This window comes from Chinchilla lanigera, unplaced genomic scaffold (genome assembly GCF_000276665.1).
Source record: "Chinchilla lanigera isolate Chin_1 unplaced genomic scaffold, ChiLan1.0 scaffold00005, whole genome shotgun sequence".
Classification (NCBI taxonomy): domain Eukaryota; kingdom Metazoa; phylum Chordata; class Mammalia; order Rodentia; family Chinchillidae; genus Chinchilla; species Chinchilla lanigera.
The window spans coordinates 22,042,772-22,069,788 of NW_004955406.1; the positions used below are offsets into that span (position 1 = coordinate 22,042,772).

General features: G+C 45.2%; 1 protein-coding gene across 1 annotated transcript in view; it reads left to right on the forward strand.

Annotated features, from left to right (window-relative positions):
- Lamc2 (laminin, gamma 2) overlaps positions 1-27,017 on the forward strand; it is a 53,942-nt gene that overhangs the window by 22,442 nt on the left and 4,483 nt on the right. Inside the window, exons 4-21 of the mRNA XM_005375020.2 lie at positions 2,726-2,861; positions 5,261-5,359; positions 7,786-7,922; positions 9,107-9,226; positions 10,060-10,249; positions 12,000-12,112; positions 13,312-13,530; positions 14,142-14,324; positions 14,946-15,191; positions 17,265-17,410; positions 18,409-18,565; positions 18,874-19,079; positions 20,275-20,354; positions 21,422-21,571; positions 22,261-22,405; positions 23,684-23,833; positions 24,273-24,387; positions 25,322-25,521. Of these exons, the coding sequence (XP_005375077.1) occupies positions 2,726-2,861; positions 5,261-5,359; positions 7,786-7,922; positions 9,107-9,226; positions 10,060-10,249; positions 12,000-12,112; positions 13,312-13,530; positions 14,142-14,324; positions 14,946-15,191; positions 17,265-17,410; positions 18,409-18,565; positions 18,874-19,079; positions 20,275-20,354; positions 21,422-21,571; positions 22,261-22,405; positions 23,684-23,833; positions 24,273-24,387; positions 25,322-25,521 (2,792 nt within the window). The remainder of the gene's footprint in view (positions 1-2,725; positions 2,862-5,260; positions 5,360-7,785; positions 7,923-9,106; positions 9,227-10,059; positions 10,250-11,999; positions 12,113-13,311; positions 13,531-14,141; positions 14,325-14,945; positions 15,192-17,264; positions 17,411-18,408; positions 18,566-18,873; positions 19,080-20,274; positions 20,355-21,421; positions 21,572-22,260; positions 22,406-23,683; positions 23,834-24,272; positions 24,388-25,321; positions 25,522-27,017) is intronic.

Genomic DNA, 27,017 nt, shown 5'->3' on the forward strand with positions numbered 1-27,017 from the left:
AAAAAAAAAAAAAAAAAAGAAAAGAAAAGAAAAGAAAAAAAAGAGAATGTTCCTTCTTAACTGTTTAAAGAGTGTGGCCATCTTCAGGTGCAAGCACAGCAGTCTCTCCTCCTTCCCATGTCAGCTGGCCTCTGTCCTGACTTCCTCCTCTCCGGTCATCCTCACCCATAATACATGAGGCTCCATCCCATCCACGACCCCTCCCACTCTGCTCTCTGCCCACTCCCAGAGGGATCTCACACTCCCTATGCTTCCTGTTTAGCCTGGGTGCTGAGGGCTCCTACCTCTCCATCCCAGCCTCTCTTGTCCTCCAGACGAACATTTCCACCTGGATAAGCCACCAGCAAGCCATTGCCTTCTTTCAGTGATTCATCCTGAGCTTCTGCCCCTCCTTGGCCATCGAATCATAGCTAGTTGTGCACCCTAGGGGCCTGGGTGTCCCCAGCTGTTCTTCTTTCCCTCATCGTCCATAACCCAAGAGAGTCCCTGCTCTGTATATACTGCATTCGCAGTGACTCTCACAGCCCCTCCCTCCTCTTCTCCCCCAGCCTCCACGAACCAGTCCATCATGGTGTGGGGTGATGCATGCTGTCCTTGCCCTTGCAGACTGCCCTAGAGTTGTCTTTCTGAACTTCCTGCCCACTCCTCAGAGAACCCTCTCTCTGAAATGGATCTGCTATCCAGTGTGAACTTTTTTCAGTGCTGGGGAATGAACCAAGGCCCTTGTACATGCTAGGCAAGTACTTTCCCACTGAGCTACGCTCTCAGCCCCACCAGCTGTGCACTTGTAACTTACTACTAGATAGCATGCACCAAGAGGGCTTAACTCAACCTCCTACATCTAATAGGTGCTCAAAAATATAATTTATACCATTATCACTGAGGGTTTTTTCAAGCCTTGTGAGGTTGACATGGAGATATTTATACACTCTAATTGTGCATGTGACTAGTGTATTCTATATTCCATATGCTACATAAAAGCCTTTATGTAGACACAGAGCCAATGCCTGTACTGACTTCTATTTGCTGGTAAATTAAAAGTTCACAGAAAGATAATGAATTGAAAAAACATATGCAATAGCTGGTGAGTGTTTGCCTGACTTTATAGATTATGACTGGCCTAATTATCATAGATATTTGAGGAATGTGGATTACTTTACAATTCTGGCAGCTTCAGGAAACTCATAATGTAGCCATGGTGTGAATAGCTGGCCTTCCACACCGTCTGCTCACCTTCTACCTCACCTTTTGACTCTTTCAGCTTGTTTTACAATAGCCCTATGTCTTCCTTGGCATGAAGGAACCCCGCAGATTTCTGGGTGCTTCTTTTGTGTCCAGCAGTGTGCTGGGCTCTGGCATCCAGCAGGCAGCATGAGCAGAGATGGCCAAGAACTGAGTGGAAGTGGTACAGAAATCTTAGACACCAGAATCAGGGAAGGTTTCTGTAGAGTAATATCTAATCTCGTCTGTGTGCTGCAAATGGGCCAACTAGGAGCAATTTGTGGAAAGAATATTCCAGACGGAAGGAGCAGCAAGTGCAGACGCCCTGGGGGAAGCAGCTTAGCACCTTCCAGGAACAGGGAGGGGAGCTGGGGACCTGGAACTTAGTGAACAAGGGTAGGAGATGCGCTCAGAGAGGTCTCGTGTTGCAGCCAGGCTACAGTCTGCACTCAATTCTGCGTACGGTGGGAGCCACCAGAGGACTTAAGCAAGATGATGCGAGATACCTTTTGGAAGCACACGCTGGGTTCTGTGCACACTGGAACATGGAAAGGCTGAAGTGGGGGCGCAGGGGGAGAGTTCAGACAGGGTCCAGGTGAGATAAGACGGAGACTTGGAGCGGGGCGGCAGGAAGGCAAGAAGGGAGAAGTCGTGAAGATCCCACAGGGGCACATTTTATGACCCCATCTTCTCACTCGTCGTCAACGTTCAACCTGAGAGGATGAAGGATGTGTGTGACAAATGGACTGGTGAGAGGAGTCCTCGGGGCCCCAACCAGGCCAGCCATGGGGACTGTGCTCTGTGAGTGAGATTTCTGCCACTCCGGCACATGGAGATATTTTGGGTTAGGAGACCGATTTGTGCTCTTACAACCTCATGCTATGCAAGCACTGACCTCTCAAAGATGGCTTTTGTCTGCCAGAGATAAGAGAGAACATTGCTGTCCCGGGAGGTGGACATGCTCATTCACAGATTTGCTTTCTTGTGATCTCAAGCCTCGATGGACTTCTTTTATAAAGCAATAGTTTCCATGCTCCCTAATGTTAAATCAAGCTCATGCCTGTGATCCCTGCAGTCTGGGAGGCTGAGGCCAAAGGATCACAATCCAAGCCCAGTCTAGGCAGCTTAGTGGCTGAGGGAAATCCTTACTCAAAATTTAAAAATCAGGTAAAATAAAGGGTTTGGGAGCTCAGTGCAAAGGTGCTGGATTCAATCCCCGGGACCAACTAAATAAATTAATTAAAAGAAGATCAGAAAGATCAGAGCAGATATATGAATAAAAATGCTGCCTTTATGAATGATTTGATTTCCTTCCATGAAGCAGACACGCTCAGCTATCAGAACTTCCCCTGGTGGGTGGAAGCGTGCTCAGGTGATGCGAACTGGTTGTTGAGGGCAGTGGGTGGTAGATATCACTTAGTGCGCATTGCGCTCCCGTGGTGGACATTGCTTCCTCAGCCCTTATGAGTACTTTCTTCTCTCTCTCCCCCCCTGTGGATTATAGGTTCTCTCAGTCCTCGATGTGACAACACTGGACGGTGCACCTGTAAGCCAGGTGTGACAGGAGACAGGTGTGACCGATGTCTGCCAGGCTTCCACACGCTCACTGATGCGGGGTGCACCCAAGACCGGAGACGACTGTGAGTATCCAGACCCCCCAGTGCTGTCTCGGATGGGGACAATGACATTACACTAACACTGGCGATCCCTCTCCTTTACTAAGCACCTGTCGTGTGCCAAACACTGCCTCGAGAGCTTCATGGGTGTCATCTAAGTTAATCCTCACACTGACCCTAAGGGGTGGGATTGTGATTATGAACAATAAGAACCTATATAGCTCTGAGTAGCCCTGCCTACATTTTGAGGTTTTTAAAAAAACTTTTGTTTTGTATCTGAAATTGAACTCAGGACCTTGTGCTTGCCAGGCAGGCACTGGGCCACTGAGCCTATATTTTGAAACAAACGGAAATGTTAATTCCCTCCCCACATGCAGCCCCTTTAAATGGCACTCTAAAATTGGGCGACTTGCAGCTGTGAATTCACAGAAAGGAAAAAAGTGACTTTGTTTTTCCCCCTTGGAATGCCACATGGCTACAATATTTGGTGGACTCTGGGAAAAAAAGCTTGACAGTGAGCCTGGTTCAGTAACATCCCATTCCCTTGGGCATGCTAGGCAAGTGCTGGACCCTTAAGTACATCCCCAGCAACTCCCCTGTGCAACCATTTTAAATTGCGAAGTAGACCACGTCACATCACTCCATGGGCGCTCCTTCCTACCCAGAAGGAGATGGGAACTTCTTATGGAGGCCCGTGGGACCCCGCAAGGTGCTCCTGCCCTCTGCACACAGCTCTGTTCCATTTCCCATCATTCTGGCTCCCCACTCCAACCACAGCAGCCTTCCTGTCCTTCAGAGAAGCCACGCGTGCATGGCCTTGTCCCACCTGGAACACAATTCCTGGCACAAAGCCGTGCCGCACTTCGCCATTGCTATTCACACATTTGCCTTGCCTGAGTACCCAAGGTGAGACAGGTGAATTCTACCTCTTTCAGTGTCTTTGGTTCTTAGCCCAAAGCAGATGCTGAGTATGCACTTGTTGACCCGTTCAGACACATGGTATGGAGGGAGCTGAGACAGGGAGGAGACTGTGGAGTTGGAAAGGAATTCTGGCCATGACTGTGAGCCTGGCGGGACCTAGGGTCTGATAAGATGGGGAATGTGCAGAAAGGAAGGAGTCAAGAAGGCTCCAGGGTTGAACAGAACTTGGATGAAGTCAAAGAGTAGGGAAAGGAAATCAGTAGGGAAAAGGAAGCAAACCTGAGCTTCAGACAGGTGAGGTAATTGTGTGACTGTAGCCATGATGGGTGGCAGAGGTCAGTGCTGACCACGAGACGGGGAAATTGTGCCAGAGTCACGGGGAAGCACTGATACTTCCACTGAGAGTCTTGCTGGTAAAACAAAATGAAAGCCACCCAAAGTCAGCAGTTCCACCCCGGGTATCTATCCAAGGGAAGCTAACACGTATACATCTGCACGACTTATATGCAAATGCTCAGGCAAGCATTGTTCATAATATAGCTAAAAAGGGAAAACAACCAAACTTTTTATCATCTGATGAATGGATAAATAAAATATGCATATTCATGCAGTGGAATTTTATTCAGTCCTCATAATACACGTTCTGGAGAATGACACAACAGAGATAAACCTTGAAAGGACTATGTTAAATGAAAGAAGCCAATCACAGCAGACCACAGATGACAGGATTTCATTAGTGGGCAGTGTCCAGCATAGGGAAACTTATAGACAGAAAGTAGATGAGCAGGTGCCTAGGGCTAAGAGGGGCCGGAAGGGGGAACAGGGGCAGAAGGTGACTACTAAAGGATACAAGACCAAAGTGTGCAAAAATCGATGCTATAGTGATGGTTGTACAACTCAAACTGACTAAAAACCATTGAAGTGTTTGCTTTACAGGAATGAATCCCACAGCACAGGAATTATATTTCAGGAGAGATGTCATTAAACGAAAGAACTGAACAAACTAAAATAGCAGGTGGATGGGATCAACCGTAATAAAAGTAGACATCAATACACAAATAAATCTTTTTTTTAAAAAATCAACCAAACAGTTGACCAAACTAAGCTAAACAGTTTAATAATGAACTTAGTTTACCTTCTGGCACAAACCTCTTGTTGGGGGCTGGGTAGCAAACAGTTCAGGGACGGGCTGCCACCCATGGACCACTCTGAGTGGCACTGGTATAGACACTGGAGTCCTGAAGTGTGTGGAGAGATCAGCGTGGCTGAGTGTCACTAGGTGAAGCCGCATGAAGAAAGCCTTGTTCAGCTTGGTGGCACTTGCTTACGAGCAGTCAATCTGTGTGTCCTGGTGCAGAGCATTTTTGTTTTCCTTGTTACTAGGAATCGAACTCAGGACCATTGTGCTTGCTAGGCAGGCACTTGTGCCACTGAGCTATGTCCCCAGCCCTGGCGGAGCATTTGGAAATCCATTCCTAATTTTCTTTTTTTTTCTTTCCCAGAGACTTCAAGTGTGACTGTGACCCAGCTGGCATTGCAGGGCCGTGTGACTCTGGCCACTGTGTGTGCAAACCAGCTGTCACCGGAGAGCGCTGCAACGGGTACGTGAGCCACATCTCTACAGGTGGGAGGGCACGGGAGGGCCTTGGCAACCGGCGTAAGAATGAATCCTCCGGGTGCAATGAAGGAAAGGGATCCTGAACAAATGGCCAAGGCTCTTCTCCCTGCTCTCTGTCTTCAAAAATTGGCCTTTAAAAAATATAACCAAGCCCCCAAACTCCTTGTACTCCACATTCTGCTGTGGGCTCCTTCTCTTTGTTTTTACTGTGACAGAGGCTAAGGGCCCCGGAGAGTCCCCTTGCCAGCTGGCTCCGGATCCCAGGTGCTCAGATACAGGGTGGTATGCAATAATGAGATCACATGACTTAGGCTGATCTTGGGAAACGCCTGGCCTAATTAAACATGTTGGGAAGATCCTCTAAGAGGGAGTATCGCTGCATATGGCCATATATAACCATCGTGCACTGAAAAGGAGACGCCCCGGGGATGGGATGGTGGCTACATGCACACACATGATCCAGGGCACGACGAAGAGCCCTTTGGGCCTGAGCTGTGTGGGGGATGGAAGAGGAGCAAGAAGCCACCCACCCCCAGTTGTCACTGCAGGACAGTCCTTAAGGGCAAGCTGTGTTTGGACTAAACTGTTTTCCTCTGAGATCGCTGTGAGGTTGGACCCAGAGGTAAAAACTTCTTCCTCATTTCCTTAAAAGAAGAAAGCAGTTCTGTGGCACCCTGCCAGTCACTCCTGCCTTGGTGGAGGAAATACCAAATACATTCCTACCTTGTGTTTTTAGGGGGTTCTTTGCTGTGGAGGTGAGGGTAAGGAGAGCTAGCCACTTTTTACAAGCCCGTAACATTTTAAAATATGAAATAGAAGGCTACATAAAACAAATGTGATCATTATCAATAAGAAGCAGACCTCTACGTTTTACCCCTACTCTTTGCCACCCCAGTGACATCCGGGGCCCCTAGAAGTAACCATGATTCTTGCTTTTAAGGTAGTTAATCACTTCCTTGCTTTTCTTCATAATTTGTTATCCTAGTACATAATGGCAAACCTTTTAGAGTGTTCAATGATACAAAAGTCCGCTACAGCACATGTGCCATAGGTCCGCCAGTACTGTCCTTGTGCATCCTGAAATACTGCCATTTAGCTTTGCTTTGTTCTTTCTCATCCTTTATCCTTTCGTCCTTGCTCCATCCCTTCATCCGTCCTTCCCTTCCTTCTTTCCTTGTATTTTTTCTTTGTGTGTGTCTTTTTTTGAAACAGGGTCTCACTATGCAGTTCAGGCTGGTTTTGAACTCATTTATGTAGACCAGGCTGGCCTCGAACTCACAACGATCTTCCTGCCTCAGCCTCCCAAGTGCTGGGATTACAGGCGTGCACCACCACACCTGGCTCTTTCCTTGTTTTTAAATCTCTTTTCATCTGCAGTTTTCCTCTCTATAGAACCATAATGAATCTTTTTAAGCCATGTTTTTAGAGGAAAAAACCAAATGCTTTTAGCCTGCTTTTCTGTGCTACTGCAGAATGAACATACTCCAATATTTGATGGTCCAGCAGCTTAGACTACATGATTTGGAGGCAGGGGGACGTGCATGTGAATCTTTCCTTAGCACTTGAGGATACAACCACAGATACTTTTCTTAACCTCATTGGTCTCCTCATCTAGGAAAATTGGAAATAACAATTCCCAACTCGTGGATTGTAGGGAAGATTAAATAAGAGAGTATATATGTGCCTGGCACAACATAAGTGCTAAGTAAGTGATCTTCAAAACCATCATTATTCCTTGTGCAAAGAGGTAGTTAAGTTGAACAGAGATGGAACCAGTCCTCCCTTGCCCTCTTTCCTGCTGTCCCCACTGCTAAGACCCGCCTCCTGTTAGTCCTCTGAGAAGCTTCTGGCAGGACTGGGCTGGGAGCAGAGCTGCATTGTGTCCTGGCTGTCCTTTTCTGCCCTTTCTCCCATGGCCCACAGCCAGCCGTGAGGGGCAGGGGTGGTGATCAGCACCTAATGACCTGTGGCTCAGCTGTGCTGATAAGACAGGAGCCTTGCCTTTCCTGGGCCCTACTTTTCAATAAACCCTTACTCCAGACTGGGGCTGCTCTGCATACCCTTGGCCCACCCCTCCGCAGCCCGCCCAGTGACCTCCATCCATCACCGAGGATGGTCTGTCCCTGAATGTCTGGACCACCAAGGCAAGTGTGTTCTGCTTCCCCGAGGGAGAGACGATAAACTTTCCTCACAACGCTCACTGTGAGGAAAGCTCCTCACAGTTCCTGTGATTGTCCATCAGGTGGACATCAGTGGAGGGGTTGTGTGAAACTTGCCATTTCCCTCCTCAGGAAATTAGTAGGACTGGGTGGGAGAGAAAAGAAAAAGAGGCTGAGCCAGCCATTGTTTTCTCTAATGGAAGAAGGAATAACCTACAATATTATGTTGATTTCTAAAACATTGCTGCAGGTGTCGACCAGGTTACTATCATCTGGATGCGGAAAATCCTGAGGGTTGTACCCAGTGTTTTTGCTATGGCCACTCAGCCAGCTGCCGCAGCTCCGCAGACTACAGTGTGCATAAGATCACATCTACCTTCCAGCGAGGTACGGTGCTCTGTTCTCTAGGGTCGTGCTTTTAGTGTGCACGGGGAGGGTCTTGCACTTATAATTACCTCCCCATCTACAGGATACATGGCCAGTCATCTTTAGCAATTCTCCTGTAGGATTTCTTTCTTCAAAGGAATCTTTTTAAAGAAAACAGTACACATTCATAGTACATAGTGTTACATTCCTCCTGAGGAACTGGTCCCTGTACATAAGGCACCTTAATTCCTTTTTTATATCCCTTTCCCTTTCTATCTTCCTCCCCACGCCATCCATCTCCTGATACCCTGATGTCTTAAAAAAGTTATAGCTGAGCAACTGATTTTTAAAATAACTGAAAAGAGGCTAGCTTTTTATCTCCCTGAGTTTCCTTCCCGAGTCTCTTTCAAAAATACAAAAGAAAGAGCTTGCCTAGCTTGTGTGAGGCCTCAGGGTCAGTCCCAGTACTAGAAGAAAACAAACAAACAAAAAACACTAAACACATAAAGACCTGGGGGCAATGACACCCACTTGTAATCCTAGCTTTTGGGGGAGCTGAATCAGAAAGATCACACGTTCCAGTGAGAGCCTGTCTCAAAATCAAATTTTAAATAAAGGTGGGAGACACAACATGCACAAGGCTCAAGCTTACTTCCTAAACAAACAAACAAAAGAAATTGTATTTGAAAGTGCGAAAGGACAATTCATTTGGATTAGGGGGTTTCTGAGAGTTCCCCTGGGATCCACATCCACTGGTAACACTGCTTTTACATATATTAAATGTTAATGTATCTGAAATTAGTGACCAAGCTACAGGGTAATATAATATATTGGGAATTGATCTTATTTCAATTAGTCTGAGTTTCTGTTTGAATATAATGGTGCCATTCACCTCACTAAGGCCGGTCTCGTTCATGTAAATACAATAAAAATCCGAATCTCAAGCAGATGAAAACATGCTGTCTTATCACAGGAATCAGATCTGAAGCTGAGAAGTGAGAGCAGCTGTAGGCTGGGAGCAGGGGAGTGCAGCCCTAAGCAGAGAAGCACACGGGGAGCTGTGGCCCCCGGAAAGAAAGTGCAAACACAGAAAGCCCCTTGCTCCTCTCACCACTCGGCCTTCTGGGCGCACAACCTGGCCTGGTTTAGCCCTGTGGATCAAGAAGATTTGTCTGTGATGCAGAGTGGTTTTGTCTGTATTCCAGATGTTGATGGCTGGAGGGCTGTCCAAAGAAACGGGTCTTCTGCAAAGCTCCATTGGTCGCAGCGTCACCAGGATGCATACACCTCAGCCCGGAGAGACCCTGTCTTTTTTGTGGCCCCTGGTATGCGAGGGATAATGTTTCTTATAGAAGTCACTGTATACAGTTAGGAAGTCAGGATCGAAAATCCAAGTTAGAAAATGTGAAATCCACATACCTTGGTCTTCAGGATGGCAGTATCCCTAGGAGTCAGCTGGGTCACTGCAACATGCACTCTAGGACAGAAGGGGATGTCCTGGAGATCAGACCCTGGAGGGGTTCCTACTTTAATTAAATAGGAAGTGTCTAAGTTTCCACTGAGGTAAGAAATAAAAAACTACAGTATATTGTGTGGCTCTGTTGAGAAGCAGATGGAAAAGAAAAAGCAAAACGTTCTTAAAGCTTTAAACATTTATGAATAATGGATATACATTTCAGTGATATGTGCCTGGCCAGAGAAGCTCTAGCTAGAATTCTAATCCTATTTTATATCCTTAGCTAATAAAGGGTTCCTAGCAAGTTGTTCTTTTAACCTCTCTGAACTTCAGATGTCTCAACAATTAAATGGGAGTGGGAATGCTAACCTTCAAGAATCATGGCCATCAAAAGTGATGGTGCTTATGAAAGCATTCTGGGATCTTTGTATCAGTCATAAGGGCCATGCTATGGCCCATCTAGCGGATGGATCTGTCTTACAGTGAGGCCAATTTAGCGGTTCAGTCACTAACCCTGCTTCACAGCCAAAGCGGTGCAGCCCCGTCCAGTGCTGTGCACCAATGCATTTGCTAGGGTGGTTTGGGGCAGGAGGGTGGGTGGGTAGCATGAGATTCCAACAGAAATAGCACACATCGATGCAAACTTGCATGTGTTGCCTTTTTAGCTTCACGAGTGACCTTTTTAACGATTCTGTTTCACAGCCAAATTCCTTGGGAATCAGCAGGTGAGCTATGGGCAAAGCCTGTCTTTTGACTACCGTGTGGACAGGGGAGGCAGACACTCATCCGCTCATGATGTGATCCTGGAAGGTGCCGGTCTACAGATCACAGCTCCCTTGATTCCACATGGGAAGATACTGCCCTGTGGAGTTACCAAGACTTACACATTCAGGTAAAAAAGAGAGATCACAAGTGGAACAAATAGAACACACTGTGGCTGAAGTCCTACTCCTTTGTTCATTCCATAGCCATGATTCATTCATTCATTCAGTGAGCTTCTCTGAGGATCTGTTACTCAGTGGGCATGGTGTTATGTGCTGAGACAGGATATCGCTCCTTTCCTCAGCAGCTGACAGCTAGTGGGAGAGCAAGTAAACAGATGATAGCAGTGCAGATTGTCAAGTGATGGAGAGAGGTGGACACAGGTGTTTTGGACACACGTGCACACAACTGACCTGCATTTGAGTGACTGAGGGAAGCTTTCCAAGTGGACACAAGTGTGAAGAGCAGCCTTCAGGAAAGAAGAGGGGGGACAGTTAATGAGGCAAAGGAAATGTTGCTTGAGTTTTTGTGAGTTTAAGAAACCCCCAGTAGTTGAGCATGAGTGGAGCAGAGAGCAGGAAAGGGGAATACGGTAGGAGGCGTGGTCAAGGATGGCCTGGTGTGTATCTGTGGAGACTGCTCTTATACATGGGGATTTGAATGGTGTGTTTGAGGGGCCAGAGAAGGAATCTGTGCCTACTAAGTGTTCAGTATTGCATTAGAGGTTAAGCAGGGGAGATGAAATATGGTATCTGTCCTGTAAGAGCTTGCAGTCTAGTGGAATATATAACACACACACACACACACACACACACACACACACACACACAAACAAGCAGAACAGATTACAATAGCTGTTTTATGGTGGGACATTTTCATGGGGTCTTGAAAAGAGCCAAATCTACCTGGAAGAGTCAAGGAAAGCTTTCGAGAGAAGGCAACGCGTGGGCTGAAAATAGACAGGTGCACATCAGGAGGAAAGGTCCGAGGACAATCTCCACATGTGAATTTCTGTGGACATGTGGAAAGGCATAATATAGACAAGAACCAGTATTTATGGCTGGAACACAGCACATAAAGGGGAGACGGGTAGACGAGATTGAAGAGACTGGAAAAGGACGGTAGCCTTGTACGCGATGCCAAGATGCTTAGATGGTGTCTGTGCCAGAAGGGTGGTGGAAAGCCACTGAGAGGTTATAAATTGCAAAGTGTCATGGTCAAGTGTGATGGCTGACCGTTGGAGGATTTGTAGCCATTGGAGAATAACCATTGGAGGAGAGTTCAAGTAGGTCCTTGCCTGGACCATTGGAAGATGTAGGGTTGTTCTTGAAAGCAATTTTTCAGTAAAAAACAAAACAAGATTTAACAGAATAGTGCAAGGACTAGTGATATCATGACACAGTGACCCTTTAAGAAGTGTTAGATATAGACAGTGAAGAAGATAGAAACTGATTTGGGCAAAGTGAAATGTGCTGAGATGATAAACACATCATTTCAAAACCAAACCCCAAGTGAATCGTAGTTGTTGAGGATCTGCAGTTCTGGAACTCCAAGATGTTTCTCACGTTAGATTTTGCATGAGCAAGAGGAAAGAGTGGTATCTAAGGACTTGGGACCAACATCACTTCAGGTGGTGTGACTGCTGGAGCTAGACTTTCCGCTGCTGCATGCCCTCCATGGATGCTGTGGGTTTTAGCTTTTCCTGTGAGGGAGAAAGCTCCAAGTCTATGCCTATGAGAAGGAAGCTACCCGCCATTCATCCACTCTTGGTAGGATAGCCAGGAGACTTAGCTCTTCCTACATTCTCAGGTATAATCTGTATCAGGTAGCAATGTGATCTGGGTTGGGTTTTAATTTGCTTTTAATTTTAAATTGTACAGATTAAACGAACACCCAAGCAGTAACTGGAGCCCCCAGCTGAGTTATTTTGAGTATCGAAGGTTACTGCGGAACCTCACAGCCCTCCGGATCCGAGCTACGTACGGAGAGTACAGTAAGGGACTAGGAGACATGAAGTTCTCTTGGGCTTTAGTTTAATTTGCTTCAGCTGTCTCAGGTGGTGGCAGTCTCCAAACAAACAGAAAAATTACCTGATAGTTTTTACATAGAGTCTAACTGAATCTAAATTATTACATTTCGGAGGTTTCTAAAAGAAATGTTTGTCTAAAAAGAGGTCAACATCAATGAACAATGAATGATGCCACCTCACTAAAAGAATCTCTGAATTTCTACTAAAGTTAATTATTTGAAGGAAATAATCGACAAAACAGACACATTTCCTTATCTGGAAAATGGCATCTACATGGCCCTATTTATTCCCTGAGTGGCTTTTCCTTTTGGAATTATACCTAATGCTTCCATGTTTGAACATCTTCATGTATTCTCTTATTTCCCTTTTTTGAACTTTGCATGCTGGGGCTTTTGTTTGTTTGTTTTTACTACTGGGCATTGAGCTCAGGGCTTCCCCACTGAGCTATGTACACAGCCCTTTTTATTTTTTATTTTGAGACAGGGTCTTGCTAAGGCTGGGTTTGAACTTGTCACCTTCCCGCTTCAACCTCCTAGTACATGTTGGAGCCTTTTAATTCCAACTGGAATTATTTTACTTTTATTTTTTATTTATTTGTCTTTTTGAGACAGGGTTTTGCTATGCAGTTCAGGCTGGCCTTGAGCTCACTTTGTAACCCAGGCTGGTCTTGAACTCGCAATGATCCTCCTGCCTCAGCCTCCCGAGTGCTGGGATTACAGTCATCTGCCATCACACCCAGCCCCACTGGAATTATTGAAAGGAGAGTTTCTTAAGACTTTTAGCATTCATACCATTTCCATTAGAAAAGGCGTTTATTAACACAATATGCTCAATGCATTATAATATGCGCTGTACCATGTAATTTTCACAAATATAGGAGAGAAATACCAATGTTCTCTTCTACAGTGGAGGAAAAACATTCATGAAGAGATTAACTGATTTGCTCAATTCACACAGCTCATGAGGATGGAGCCAGAAGTGTACTGCTGATTTTCCTGACTCCAGAGTATGTGTATTTAGTCCCCATGCTGGACTGTGAGCTATACCCCTCTAGGGGACGTGATGTGTGGATACCACCTGTCCAGGAGCTAATGAAAATAAAATCCAAAGAGCATCCTTAGGCCTTACCACTTGCTTCCTCTAACCTGTTCTGTCTATTGCAGGTACTGGGTATATTGACAATGTGACCCTGATTTCGGCCCGCCCCGTCTCTGGAGCTCCAGCACCCTGGGTGGAACACTGTGTGTGTCCTGTTGGGTACAAGGGGCAGTTCTGCCAGGATTGTGCTTCCGGCTATAAAAGAGATTCAGCAAAACTGGGGCCTTTTGGCACCTGTATTCCATGTAACTGCCAAGGAGGAGGGGCCTGTGATCCAGACACAGGTAAGTGAAGTGATACCTGGACCAGGTGGCTGGGGGGCGGGCGGGTGGCCTGTGGAAAGGCAGATTTGAGTAAGAAATACCATGCTTGAACTCATTTCCTAGATGGGAAAGGATTAGGGACAATAGGGCTGGAGTTAGGGAAGATGGACACAGTGCCTTATTACACTCAATCCTTCTCATTATGGAAATGCCAGAGGTTATGAGAAAGGTGTTAGGTTGCAGGAAATGGCTGTCATGGTTCAGTGCAAGGTAGTAGGGGTTGGTGTCGAGTTGCAAGATTTGTTTGGGGAGATCAAAGGCAAGTCAGGGTCTAAAATGAATGGGCCAACAAATGGTGTCTGGCCGTGGAGGACAGGGGAGCGGTGTTAAGTGGTGGATAGTAAAGGAGGTGTGTGTCTACTTCACAGGAGAGTGAGGGTAAGATTCAGCATCTTGGCAGTCTTCTGATTGGTGGAAAGGCGGGGATGAAGGTGCTCAGAATGGGAGAATGCTTTAGAAAGGAAGGCTTGAGGTTTCTGCACTCTGAGTCCCACACACCATACTCACTAATGCGAGTGTATTGTCTGCCCCGGCTCATTTCTCTGCCCCTCCATTTTCCTTCGGCCTCCCAGGAGATTGTTATTCAGGGGATGAAAATCCCGACATCGATTGTGCCGACTGTCCCATTGGCTTCTACAATGATCCACAGGACCCCCGCAGCTGCAAGCCATGCCCCTGTCACAATGGGTTCAGCTGCTCCGTGATGCCGGAGACAGAGGAGGTGGTGTGCAACAACTGCCCCACGGGGGTCACTGGTAAGGCCACGGGCCGGCTTCTTCCCATCCCGATGTCAGAATTCGTGTCAGTAGCTCTCATCCCAAGGAATTCCTAGGAAATTAAAGTTACTTCGGGTTAATCTAAACGTGCTCATTCTAAAGGGGTGATGTGGATGGAGCAAGGAGAGGGCGCACGGTTACAAGAAGAAACACCTAGCACAGTATTGGAAGATTCTCGCTTAGGAGATGTAGTTCACTGATCAAATACAGGGTTTAATTTGTTTGTTAATGACTCAAGGTAAAGAAGGAAAGTGCAGTGGCCTCTCAGATGTCACATCCCTCTGCCTGTCAGCCTAGCAGAGTTCATCTTTCAGTAGCAGCCTGTTGCTCAAAATCTCACCACTTCTGTGTTGCTGCTGGTATTTTCCCAACCAGTTAGTCAAGCCTCCCAGTGGAGTGCTGTGCTCTCAAATCGCAGTGGCCATGGAGGAACAGCACCAAGCCCTGCCGTGTTCACCTGCTCCCGAGGATACTGTTTTGGGGTTCAGGGGGAAGCACATTTTCCCGGCTCTTCCATGGGGCATCTGGCTAATTTAGGCCTCTGTGTCTGGTCTTGCTGCCAGTGACAGCTGGGCCATTTGTTCCTCTGTTCCTTCCCAGGTGCCCGCTGTGAGCTCTGTGCTGATGGCTACTTTGGGGACCCCTTTGGGGAGCGTGGCCCAGTGAGGCCTTGTCAGCCCTGTCAGTGCAACAACAACGTGGACCCCAGCGCCTCCGGGAACTGTGACCGGCTGACAGGCCGGTGTTTGAAGTGCATCCACAACACAGCCGGCTTCAACTGTGACCAGTGCAAGATGGGATACTTTGGAGACCCACTGGCTCCTAATCCAGCCAACAAGTGTCGAGGTAGGAGTGCCCCCCAGACAAGTTGCGTTGGTGTGCATGTGTGCATACCTAAGCCTGCGAGTGTGTCCACGTGTAAGCGAAGGTAGGGCAAGGGCAGTTCATACCATAATGCAACTTTAGTTCTCTAGCTAAAGTGGCCTATGAACAGCCTGCACCTGTCACCTGTCAGAGGCCTTAACACAGTTTCTCCTGCACAGGGCTGTAGCACACATGGCTGGAGGCTTTCGAATGGTGAGAGCTGGTGGGAGAAGTGAAAAAGGTCAGGTTTACATTTCTAAGTGGAAGAGGAGATAAAATGGAGTGACCGCCCATGCCCACTCCCAAGGCAGGCAGGCAGGAGAGTGGGCGCCAGAGCTGTTGTAGGAGAGTAATAAATGACTCCAGACTAAGCCTGAGCAAACTCAACCAGGGAGGGGAGCTGGTTGGAAGGAAGTTCAAGAGACCCTCAGCAAGTGAGTGTAATTGATCCATACAAGGCAATGTTGAAAGTTCTCCAAAGGAGACCCCACTTCAAAGCAGCAGCTATCATGGAGCCTTCGTAAGGGCTGCTTCAGATCAAAGCATAAGTGTGCAGATCAGTCCTCATGCTCAGCTCTTTTCTCGATACTGAGCTCAAGTCCAGTTTGGTAACATACCTACTGAATGGTGCTGGTCGTGCTAATGAGTCCTCACATGTGCGAATAGTATTTAACTCAAAATGGTTGTAAAGATAAAACAAAATGGAATGTAAGAAAGCACACTGGAAACTCTACATACTTCTAGCTAGAAGGGGTCATTAATAGAGGTTTTGTTGGCTTTAGACCACATATTTCTTTTCTTTTCTTTTTTTTTTTTTTTTTTTTTTTTTTTTTTCCTTTTTCTGATAGGGTCTTGCTATGCAGTTCAGGCTGGCCTTAAGCTCACTTTGTAGCCCAGGCTGGTCTTGAACTGGCAATGATCCTCCTACCTCAGGCTCTAGAGTGCTAGGATTACAGGTGTGTGCCACCACGCTTGGCTGGACCATATATTTCTTTCGTTTTTTGTTTTGTTTTGTTTTCTTTTCTTTTTTTTCCGTACTGGGAATTGAACCCAGGGACTTTGTATGGAGCTGAATCCTGAGCTCTTTTATATTTTATTTTGAGACAAGATCTCACAAAGGCCCTAAGTTGCCCAGATTGGGCTCTAACTCATGGTTCTCCTGTCTCACCTCTCAGAATATTAGGATTACAGGTATGTGCTATCATGCCTGGTGTAAGACATATATTCATCTATGAAGCACCTACTGTGTACATAGTGTGGATCTAGATACTAAGATTATAATAATGGATGAATCAGTTCCAGCACCCAAAGAACTTATATGCTAATAAGGAAGATACACAAACATGCATGCAAATAATGATGGTACAGTTAGACTTGAGATCAGTGTTTTGTGAATGCTAAGGATAGAACAACCCAGAGAATCACTGTAATCGTTATAGCAGTGTCTCATCTACTGTTACGTCTTTGATTCCTAAAATAGAACCTGGCACACACTAGGTGAACAATAAATTTGATTGAATCAGTAACGGTATTGCTTTCTTATTCAGTTTCCTACATCAAAGGCTACAGAGCAAAAGGAAAACCTCTTTGCTCTTTTTTAGCTCCAGTGGAAGCTTCTTGTTTATTTGCTGTAGCACACTGGGCAAATTATTCACCCTCTTTGAGCTCCCTTTCCTTATCTGTAAAACCAAGGAAGATGTTTACATCTAGTGCTTAATAGGCCAAAGAAATGCTGTTCACCTTGTAAGCAAAGCCAGATTCTAGCAGAATAGTCACCAGACTTATAGTTTACTGAGAAGAAAAGAGGAGGAACTGTTGTGATACCTTTTCACCCACATACACTAAGCAAACAGGGAGGTGAGTCCTGAGGGTGACCTGGGTTAGGAATGTGCTGGAGGCATAGCCAAGGGACGACTCTGACACAGAGTGAGTGAGGAGGGCAAAGAAGGGGTTTTGCCACTGACATTTGCTCTTCTTGCTTTTATTCTTGCTATACCTCCAGTTTCTGGGACAGGGTAGATATGAATTCTCCATCTGTCTGTCTCTCCTCTCTAGCTTGCAACTGCAACCCTGTGGGTTCGGAGCCTGGACAGTGTCGGAGTGACGGCAGCTGTGTTTGCAAGCCAGGATTTGGTGGCCTCAACTGTGAGCACAGAGCATTACCCAACTGTCCAGCTTGCTACAGTCAAGTGAATACTCAGGTGGGCCTTCCTCTCCTTACCCGTCCCACCCACCCAGACTCCAATCTGTAAGTGTCCCCTGGACGATTCCATCACAGATCGAGGCCCCCTACCATCTCCTGGAGATGGGAGGTAGTAACCTCCCATCAGTGTCTTTCTTTAAAAGTTATTGTATTAAAAATCTTTATAGCAACAATAATATTTGTCTTCCTACACATGCCATTCCCAGACCCCCCTCTTGCAGGTACCTCTTATTTGGTCCACAGGATAACTTAGTTGAGTTGGAAGAGAAAATGTTTGAGCTCAGCTTTTACTAGTCACATAAAGTCTGTGAAAGTGAAATGGTATGGCCAGGTGAAGCTGGGAGGTCACTCTGTCCCCTACATGCTCTGAATTCGGGCTCCTGCTGCTGTAACATGCCCTTTCTGGCTAAATTTTTTTCCCAGAAGATATCCTTATGAAACAAATGCAGAAAATACACATATCAAAGGTTTGTATAGTCCAGGAAGGGTCCAGGCTATCCAAGCAGGATTATGGCCTCCAGAAATTTCTCATTTATGGTCCAAAGTAGAGTAGACCTGATGCTGTTGACATTAGTAATTATTATTTTTCTGGACTGAGGGATAGGAGATAAAAAGATCCAAAACATAACTTCAAATGTAGAATACATTCATCTTGTTTTTTAAATTTATCTATCTAGCAAGACTTACAGCACTTTCTTGGTGCTAGGCTTCATTCTAAGCACTTTATAAATAAGAATGCATTTAGTACAAGTCATAAATCTATGAGATAATGTTATTGTGTTCATTATATCTGCTTCATAGATAAAGAAATAGCTTGGCCATGACTCCACAAGTAGGATAGTGGGGCCAGGATTCACACAGGCTATAAATTTCAACCACCATGGTGTTGTCAAGCATTGTGGTTATTCCTGGACTTTCAGGTCCTATCTCCTGGGTACCTGGTATAGGGCCATGGTCTTCATCCTTTATTCTGATCTTCTTTCTGCCTGGTTTCAGATGGCTCAGTTTATGGAACAGCTTCAGGGCCTGGAGGCCCTGATTTCAAAGGCACAGGGTGGCAGTGGCACAGTACCCAACTCAGAGCTGGAAGGCAGGCTGCAGCAGGCTGAGCAGGCCCTTCAGGACATTCTGAGAGAAGCCCAGATTTCGGAAGGTGAGGAAGGCCAGCTTCCCTTCAGACAGGAGGTGGATCATGTCCTGGAGAGAATCTCTGCACTGAGTCCCAGAAGCTTCTGTGGACATCGGTTCAGCGGAGGCCTCCAGCAGCCTGTGCCCAGGGGGATGGAATGGTCCCCTGGGACGGTCCCCTGGACCTGAATGAAGGTGATGAAAGAGCAGTGGTGTGCGTTTCTCACCTATGGGTTTTATCATTTGCCATAAACTAGGCAACTCCCTGTCAGGTGACATAACTGGATGCTGACCTGGAAAGTGCTCAACCTCCTTTTCCTTCTTCATGTCCAGGTGCTAGTAGATCCTTCAGTCTCCAGTTGGCCAAGGCAAGGGGCCAAGAAAACAGCTACCGGGACCGCCTGGATGACCTCAAGAGGACCATGGGAAGGGTTCAGGCCCTGGGAAGTCAGTATCAGAACCGAGTTCAGGACACTCGAAAGCTCATCGCACAGATGCGCCTGAGCCTGGCTGAAAACGAAGCTTCCCTGAGAAACTCGGTACGGGTGATAGCATTGAGAATTGCTGCCGCCATGTTCAGAGACCCACTTGTGACTTCACTGCTTTGCTTGCTGCCTCTCAGCGTTTTTGGTCTATCTGGCAGGAAGTTGGACTTCCCTTCCCTGTAACAGTCAAACCTATTCTGTGTATCTTTGGCCTGAAATTTCCTATTTGGTGCTTTGTACTCTCCTCCCTAGTTCATTTCTTTCCAACCATGTCCTTAACTGGACCCTGTCTCTCCTTTCTTCTTTTTGCAGGATTTAGTTTTGTTCAGTTTGCATTCTCAGCCCACAGTGAGGCCGTTGTAAATCCCCGCTGCATAAATGAATGAATGAATCGGGGAATGAATGAATGAATGATTGAAAGGGGAGCAAGGGAAGAAAGAAAGAAAGAAGGCAGGAAGTAGGCCAATGAAGTCATACAGTAGTTCTGACAATGGAAAAAAGTGGTTGCTAGCATGCTTTTCCTAATGATGTGGTTTACACTGTGATAGAAGTGAGAGGTCTGATGGAGTCCTCTTCTCTTTCTGAATAAAGTCTCGTGACAGTAATGGAAGTGGATAGGAAATGAAGAAAGGAAATTAGGAGATAATCAGATGATATGATAAAGAAAGCACATTAAAAATGTGTATTGATTTTCCCCTTATTACAAAAAAGTTATTGTAGAAAATGCAGACAATTAAAAAATTCCCTATGGTGCCATTACTATTAAATAACTGCTGTTAAACTTGATGTTACTGGACTTTAAATACATATACTGTACATGCACATGTGTATGTACATATTTTTTTCCTCCATACTGGGGATTTAACTCAGGGCCTTCACAGTGAGCTACACCCACAGCCCTTTCTCTATTTTTTATTTTGAGACAGGGTCTCACTAAGTCACTACATTACCCAGGCCATGCTCCCCCCCTAGAGTGCTGAGACTACAAGAGTGTGCCATCATGCCAAACTACACACACACACACACACACACACACATATATATATATATTTAATACTTCTATATCTTTATACAGACATCTTTTGAGCTGGGATTTGTACTTTGCTCTTCTCTGTACCTACTTTTTAAAATGGAGTAAGTATGGTGAATAGGGACGCTTGATGTGTCAGGGTGGGTACTTGAACCATACCTCCATAGTTAGGCTCCACGGCCAAGTGCAAAGCCTTCACAAGTTCTTCTCTTGCTATAGGACATTTCTCCCTCTGACCGATATGTGGGACCAAATGGCTTTAAAGATCTGGCTGAGGAGGCTATGCGGCTGGCAGACAGGTGAGCAGCATTAGAAGACATCTCTGATCCAGTCCATCCCTGTAAGGCAAACCTGAACAAGACTGTAGGGTATTCAGGACCCAAGTACCATAGTCATTCCCTTCGTGCTCATACAAGCCATCCCTTCCCTAAAAGTCATTTTTTAGCCATTTGGCTTTTAGTGCATGTCACTGGGCAGAGTCATTTGGCAGGAGCTTGGCGTAGGGGTGTTTCATCTCCAGATTTCTCTGTGACTCACAGTATGGCCTTGGTGTATGTCAGATGTAATCCCTTGGGTCAGGTGAAATGAATCAGCCTTGGAAAAGGATGTTCTGCAGCTTTCGGGGACTCTTAGCCTCCCAGAACAAGCCTGGGAACAAGTAGCAACAAGTATCTTGCTAGCCTAGAAGGGCCATGTGTGTACAGGGGGGACTTCGTCCTGGAAACCAGCTCTGCAGTACACCAGGGGTAAATGGTTGTTCTCTTGGTCTTTGCCTCCGACTGTAAATCCTATCATGTTTACGAGGCTTGCCTGTAGCAGAGTGCTCAGCAGGGTGGCAGGCTCTGTTAATCCCAAGTGGAATTCATTCGGTGAAAGGGGCTGTTTTTGTAGCATGACCTGCCTCCTGAGCCTGTGTTTTGTTATTCTTTAAAACATCACTTCCTAGAACTGAGAGTACAGAAGCTTATAAGGGACATTTTTTTTTTTTTTTTTTAATCAGACTTTGTCCCCTTGGCTGTGGGGCTGTTTTAGAGTCACAGCGAGATGGAGTACAGAGTTGGGCCATAGATAAAATAAATCTTAGGGGTTTCTTCCTGCAGTGAACAGGAATGGTGCTGTGTCACCTTCAGACTGCTCCTGCTCACTGAGTCTGTCGTAAAAGACCACCATAGGTCTATGACGTGAGGCTTATCCTCCAAAACACCTGCTTCTTGATAGTTCCTCTAATTTTATCCAATCTGGGCCAGTTCTGTCGAGTTTTTTAAGCCAAGCCAGTTCCTTTACTCTTCTGTCTTTATTTACATGAAAATCCTTAAGGAGGTCCTTTATTGTGGACATTCTAATTCTTTATTTTTAATCCTTTCAGCCATGTTGAATCAGCCAGTAACATGGAGCAACTTGTACGGGAAACCGAGGATTACTCTAAACAGGCCTTAATACTGGCCAGCAAGGCTGTGAGGGGAGGTGTCGGAAGTGCCATCACTGACAACAGTGCAGTACAAGGACTTACGGGAAAGTATGTTTCAATGGGTCCTTGTTTGGACCATAAAACCTGGATTCTCCCAGGGTATAATGCAAATCATACTTCAGAGGCACGATGTTTCTGGTATGCTATTCCTAATGTTAATAATTGCAGGGACAAGAGAATGAGCATAATATTTTTGGCAAAGCAAATATCTTTAATACTGGAAGAAGACCTAGTGATTAATCTAAATAAAGTTTATGCTTTGATTGAGTGATTGCAATTCTTGTAGAGATGGTTACCCTCTGTGGCATTAGAAGGGTGTGTGTAAACACATCTGACATTATAAAGTATATAAAAATGTTATGTATTGTATTATCAGTAATTAGGAATCTTTTTTTTTTTTTTTTTTTTGGTTTTTTTTGGGGGTTTTTTTTGGTTTTTCTCCGGTACTGGGAACCGAACTCATGACCTTGCGCTTGCTAGGCAGGCGCTTTTGCCGCTGAGCTAAATCCCCAGCCCCAATAATTAGGAATCTTGAGATGAACTTTTCTGATTTTCATTCAACTATACGGATATGTTTATATTGTTGAAGGTCTCATACCTGACACATAACCTTCATTGGTTCTTCTCATTATTTCAACTACATACTTTTAAGCAGGAGTATGAGTTTTTGCTTCTGTAAAAAGAGTAAATTCTCAAAGACCGTTTCCTTTTTAATCATCTCCCCTTCTTCCCCACAGATTGGAGAAAACCAAGTCCCTGGCCCAGCAGTTGTCCAGGGAGGCCACTCAGACTGACACTGAAGCAGATCAGTCTTATCAGCATAGTCTCCGCCTTCTGGATTCAGTGTCTCAGCTTCATGGAGTCAGTGATCCATCCTTTCAGGTATGCTCAGTATATAGACAAAGCCATGTGAACACTTTCTTCTCTAGAGATTTCTTAATATTGTTCAGCCATTCAGCTTTTCTATGTGTTGACCCTATTAGTCAGCTGTGCATTACTACAGTGAAATACCTGAGACAACTAATTTATCAAGAAAAAAAGTTTATTGAGCTCATGGCTTTGGAAGCTCTGTGTTGGCTCAGTTCTGGTGAGCATGGCAGATGGCATGGTGGGGAGCTGTGCCAGAGCAAACAGTCACATCTTGAACAAGGAACAGATTGAGAAGAGAATGGCAGGGTTGCACAGTTCTTTTTAAGGGCACAAATTGACCTCAAATCCTAATGACCCAAGGACCTTCCCTTAGGATCCACCTCCCAAAGCCTTCACCATCACCAATAGCACCTTCTGGGGACCAAGTCCTTAGCATACAGAGGACCCTACTTATACCCAAACCATAGTATTAATTCTTCCTCCTGTAAGGCAGGAAAAATGTTCATCCTTTTTATTATCCACTTTTTTTGTTCTTAAACTCCTAGTCTCTCCAAAGGTCTTTTCATCCTCAACCTATTAGTAAAAGTTTTATATCTCTTCCTTACTTCTGGGGACTGTTGAAACTTGTGAGAAATTATTATAAAGGTTGATGCATCTGTATGTACCACCAGTGAGAAGACTTGTTATCAAGAGATTTGAATTGTTTCTGCCTTAATCTTCCCTTAACTATTCCAAACTTATTAGATTAAGTGCAGTCTATTTCTATGAACTTTTACTCTATAGAAAAAATCACTCACAACAATGCTCATGGATACGTAAGCTAATATGTAAATTTTTTTAAAAAGTAAGAAAAGAACAAAGACAAAACCTGATTGATGCTTGGGGGACCTGCAGCCTAACTTCAGCTGGGCATGTTGCCTTATTTTTGTCAGATACGGATTGGATGGCTGGTGGCATATTTTTTGGCTTCTTTTTTTTTTATTATTAACAAACACACATACATGTACAAAATAACCCCAAAACAATACAAGCAATGCAGAATTTCAAACAAGGTGCTAGGAAGTTAACAATGGTTGTTGTATTACATATTGCTATCTTCAAATTGGTTACTTAAATAAACAAATATAGGCATGCAAGATTGATCAAACAATTAAACATTAACTGTTCCTTTCAATAAAGCAATAAAAATCATTAGTAAGAGTACTTCTGGTTTCATACAGTGATGGCAGACCCTAAAAGGTCTTATTGGTGAGCAGAAAGTCAGACTCATCTATATCTTTGGGCCCACAGGTGGAAGCAAAGAGGATCCAACAGAAAATTGATTCTCTCTCAAGCCTGGTGAACAGGCGTACAGATGAGGTCAAGCGGGTGCAAAGCAATTTGGGAAACTGGGAAAAAGAAACCCAGCAGCTACTACAGGACGGAAAGAATGGGATACAGGTAGTACATTCAACAAGCATATACTGGTTGTTCACCATCTAGGAATATGGCTAGAAGAACCCTCAAAAGTTCTCTGAAGAGAGAGCAACTGAGACATAGATCTCAATGTAATTATCTCCATCTACTAAATCCGCCATGAGAAGAGGATCTAAGCCTTCTAGGTCCAATTTTGGTCCATCTACTAGCTTGGCTTCAGTAAGAGTTTAAAATTGTGATTTACAAAACTATTCTTGTCATGGATGGGGAGTTAGCATTGAGGACAGTTCACTGTATGGCAGATGGTGCTCACTGATGAAGTTTGCTCTGTCCCATGTTGTGGAGGCTTTGCTCCAGCACCCCTAGACGGAGTTGCAGCGCTCTGTTGTCATGAAGAGAGTGTGTCAGAGTGATTTTGCCAGCAGGAATGCACTTATTCTAATCTTGTTCTGTCTATTTACAGAAATCAGGTCAGCTGCTTTCCCGTGCCAACCTTGCGAAAAGCAGAGCCCAAGAAGCACTAAGTATGGGCAATGCTACTTTTTATGAAGTTGAGAACATCCTAAAGAACCTCAGAGGTCAGTGCTTCATGGGTGAGGTTACCTGAGTATTTTAAAACAATGATTTGCTTTGAATCTTCATATAGCTCTTTAAGTAGTCAGTATATGGGTATTAATAGATGCCTATAAATACCTTTTTAAAGAAAAATCTTTTCAGTATTTGTTGTTTGTGGTGGGAAAACTGAACTAAATATCACACAGCTTATGTTTTCCTCTCTTTGGGGCCAGGGAAGCAGCCCAGTCTTGCAGTGCAGCCCCAAGCAATTCACATGGCCTCTGTAGACCCCAAAACCCTGCTCTTTAAAGGGAAAAGGTTGAACTAAGAGACCTCAAAGATCTCTCATAGATACAGCTCACTACTGTAAAGGTATTTTTCCCTTTCTTTTGTAACCTGGGTGATCTGAGGGGATGACACAGTAACCTCTGTCATGGTATGTAGATTGCAGGAGGTTTAGGTCAAGGTTTGCAGAAATTTGGTTAAAATTTTAGTGTTCGTTACTAACAGAAGCAGAGACTTGGGATTTTCTTTGTTTTGTTTTGTTTTGGGAGGGGGATTTTCTTTATAAAAAATTCCTCTTATCCATTCTATCCAAACCCCCAGCTCTTATCAGTGGCAGCTTCTGACTTCAAGCTTTGGGCTTCAGGGATTCTACCTGCTTTTTATCCACTTGGTGGTTTTGATGCTCTTACATCGATGGGGACCAAGGGCAGGCTGATAGTTTCTCTAAGCAAAGGACTAACTTTGGCTCCCTCAAGCCTCCTTGGAGGTGTTCTCTCTTAGATAAGGAGAACAATTCCAGCCACAGCCTCCCACACTCCGTCACCCTCAGGTGGGAATAATACTTTTAGGAGTTTTTCATCAGTCCCTTTCATCAGTCGCTTTCAACCATCCGAGTCTTTTTTGTAAGTTACTTTTCATCTTCATGGCTGTTATTTTGTCCCTTTATTTCAGAATTTGACCTGCAGGTAGAAGACAGAAAAGCAGAAGCTGAAGACGCCATGAGGAGACTCTCCTACGTCAGCCAGAAGGTCGCAGATGCCAGTGACAAGACGGAGCAAGCCGAAGGGGCACTGGGCAGTGCCACTGTCAATGCCCAGCGGGCAAAGAGTGCGGCAAGGGAGGCACTGGAGATCAGTGGCAAAGTAGAACAGGTAAAGAGCAAAGGAGACGAAGGCTGGCACAAGCAGTGGCAAACACAGCATTAGTCTGGAAGAAGCGAAAGCACTGGGCTCATTTTGACCCCGGTGGTTCAGAGTCCTGTTGTAGTCCTCGGCAGCGTCCGGTCCACGTGGCCACCCCTTCTGTTGCGCTGAGTCACAGGCTGGCGGGACTGTGTGCCCGAGTGCCCATTCTCAGTTACATTTAGACAATCACGAGAAGAAAGACCCAAGACTGTTTTTAAGTAGACTGCTGTATTCATTTCTAGGACTGCTTAACAAAATACCACAAATCAGATGGCTCAAAACAACAGAAAATTCCCTGTCACAGTTCTAGAGACTCGAGCTGCACTCCCTCAGGAGGCTCCATGGGAGAGTCCTTTCTTGCCTCTTCCCGTGTCCTGCTAGTGCTTACCAATCTTCGGCATTCCTTGGTTTGTAGCTCTATCACTCTAATCTCTGTCTCTGTAAAACCGTGGTGCTCTCCCTCAGGGTCTTTGTCTCCTCTTATAAGGACATCAGTCACATTGGATTAAGGACTCAACCTACCCCAGGATGACCTCATCACAGTTTAATCATATCCTCAACAAACCAGTGTCCGAATAAATTACATTCTGAAGTTCTCGGGTTAGGATTTCAACAAATCTGTAGAGGGATACTATTCAACCTGAACGACTATCATCCTTGTTTCAATTCCAGATCATGAAGTTGTGGAGCACCTGATCCTTTGGCCCTGTCTGTGTCCCATGTCTAAGCTCCACTTGCTCACTTTTCTCTGTCCTCTATGGTGTGCTTACACTGTGCTTGGTGCTGGAGATACAGAGAGAAGAGAGACCTATTGCTTATCTTCAAAGAACACTCAGAGCAACAGCAGACAGACAAACTCCACTTGCAACCCATATGTTAAATGCTACCGTGGAAGGAGTGCTTGTTTGCAGAGAAGTACTTCTTAGCTCTTAATTAGGCATGGCTTCCTGTGAGCTTGTGCAACTGTAGAAAGCTCAGAAGAAACTCTTGGTATCTGGACAATTTGACTTCACTTTTAGACCACTTGGTAGCCTATAAAAATAATTTCTAATTTTAAGTCCCTTGAGGAAAGAGACTCATTTCTTGTACCTCTCTTAATACAATTTCTAGAATAAAGGCACCTTAGTCCTTATAAAAACAAAAATTCAACACTGTTGCCCATTCATTCTCCGCACTCCAAACTTGATTGTCTTGAGGATCTTAGTGGTCATTCAAAAGACCACGGCTGCAAAGGAACATGACAAGGAATGATACCAGTTTCTTGTCCTGTGAGTTTTCTTAAATGGTTCCTACGTGTAACATTTGGTTAGCACAGAACTGAGAGGAAAGTGGTGTCTCGGTGCCGGCCCTCCTATTCCCTAGAGACGTACCCCAGAATTAACTTGTTTGAGGCGGATCTTGGGAAGGGTGTGTCCTCATGTCTGACCGTCTCCTTCTTCATCTGACTTAGCTCATCAGAGTCA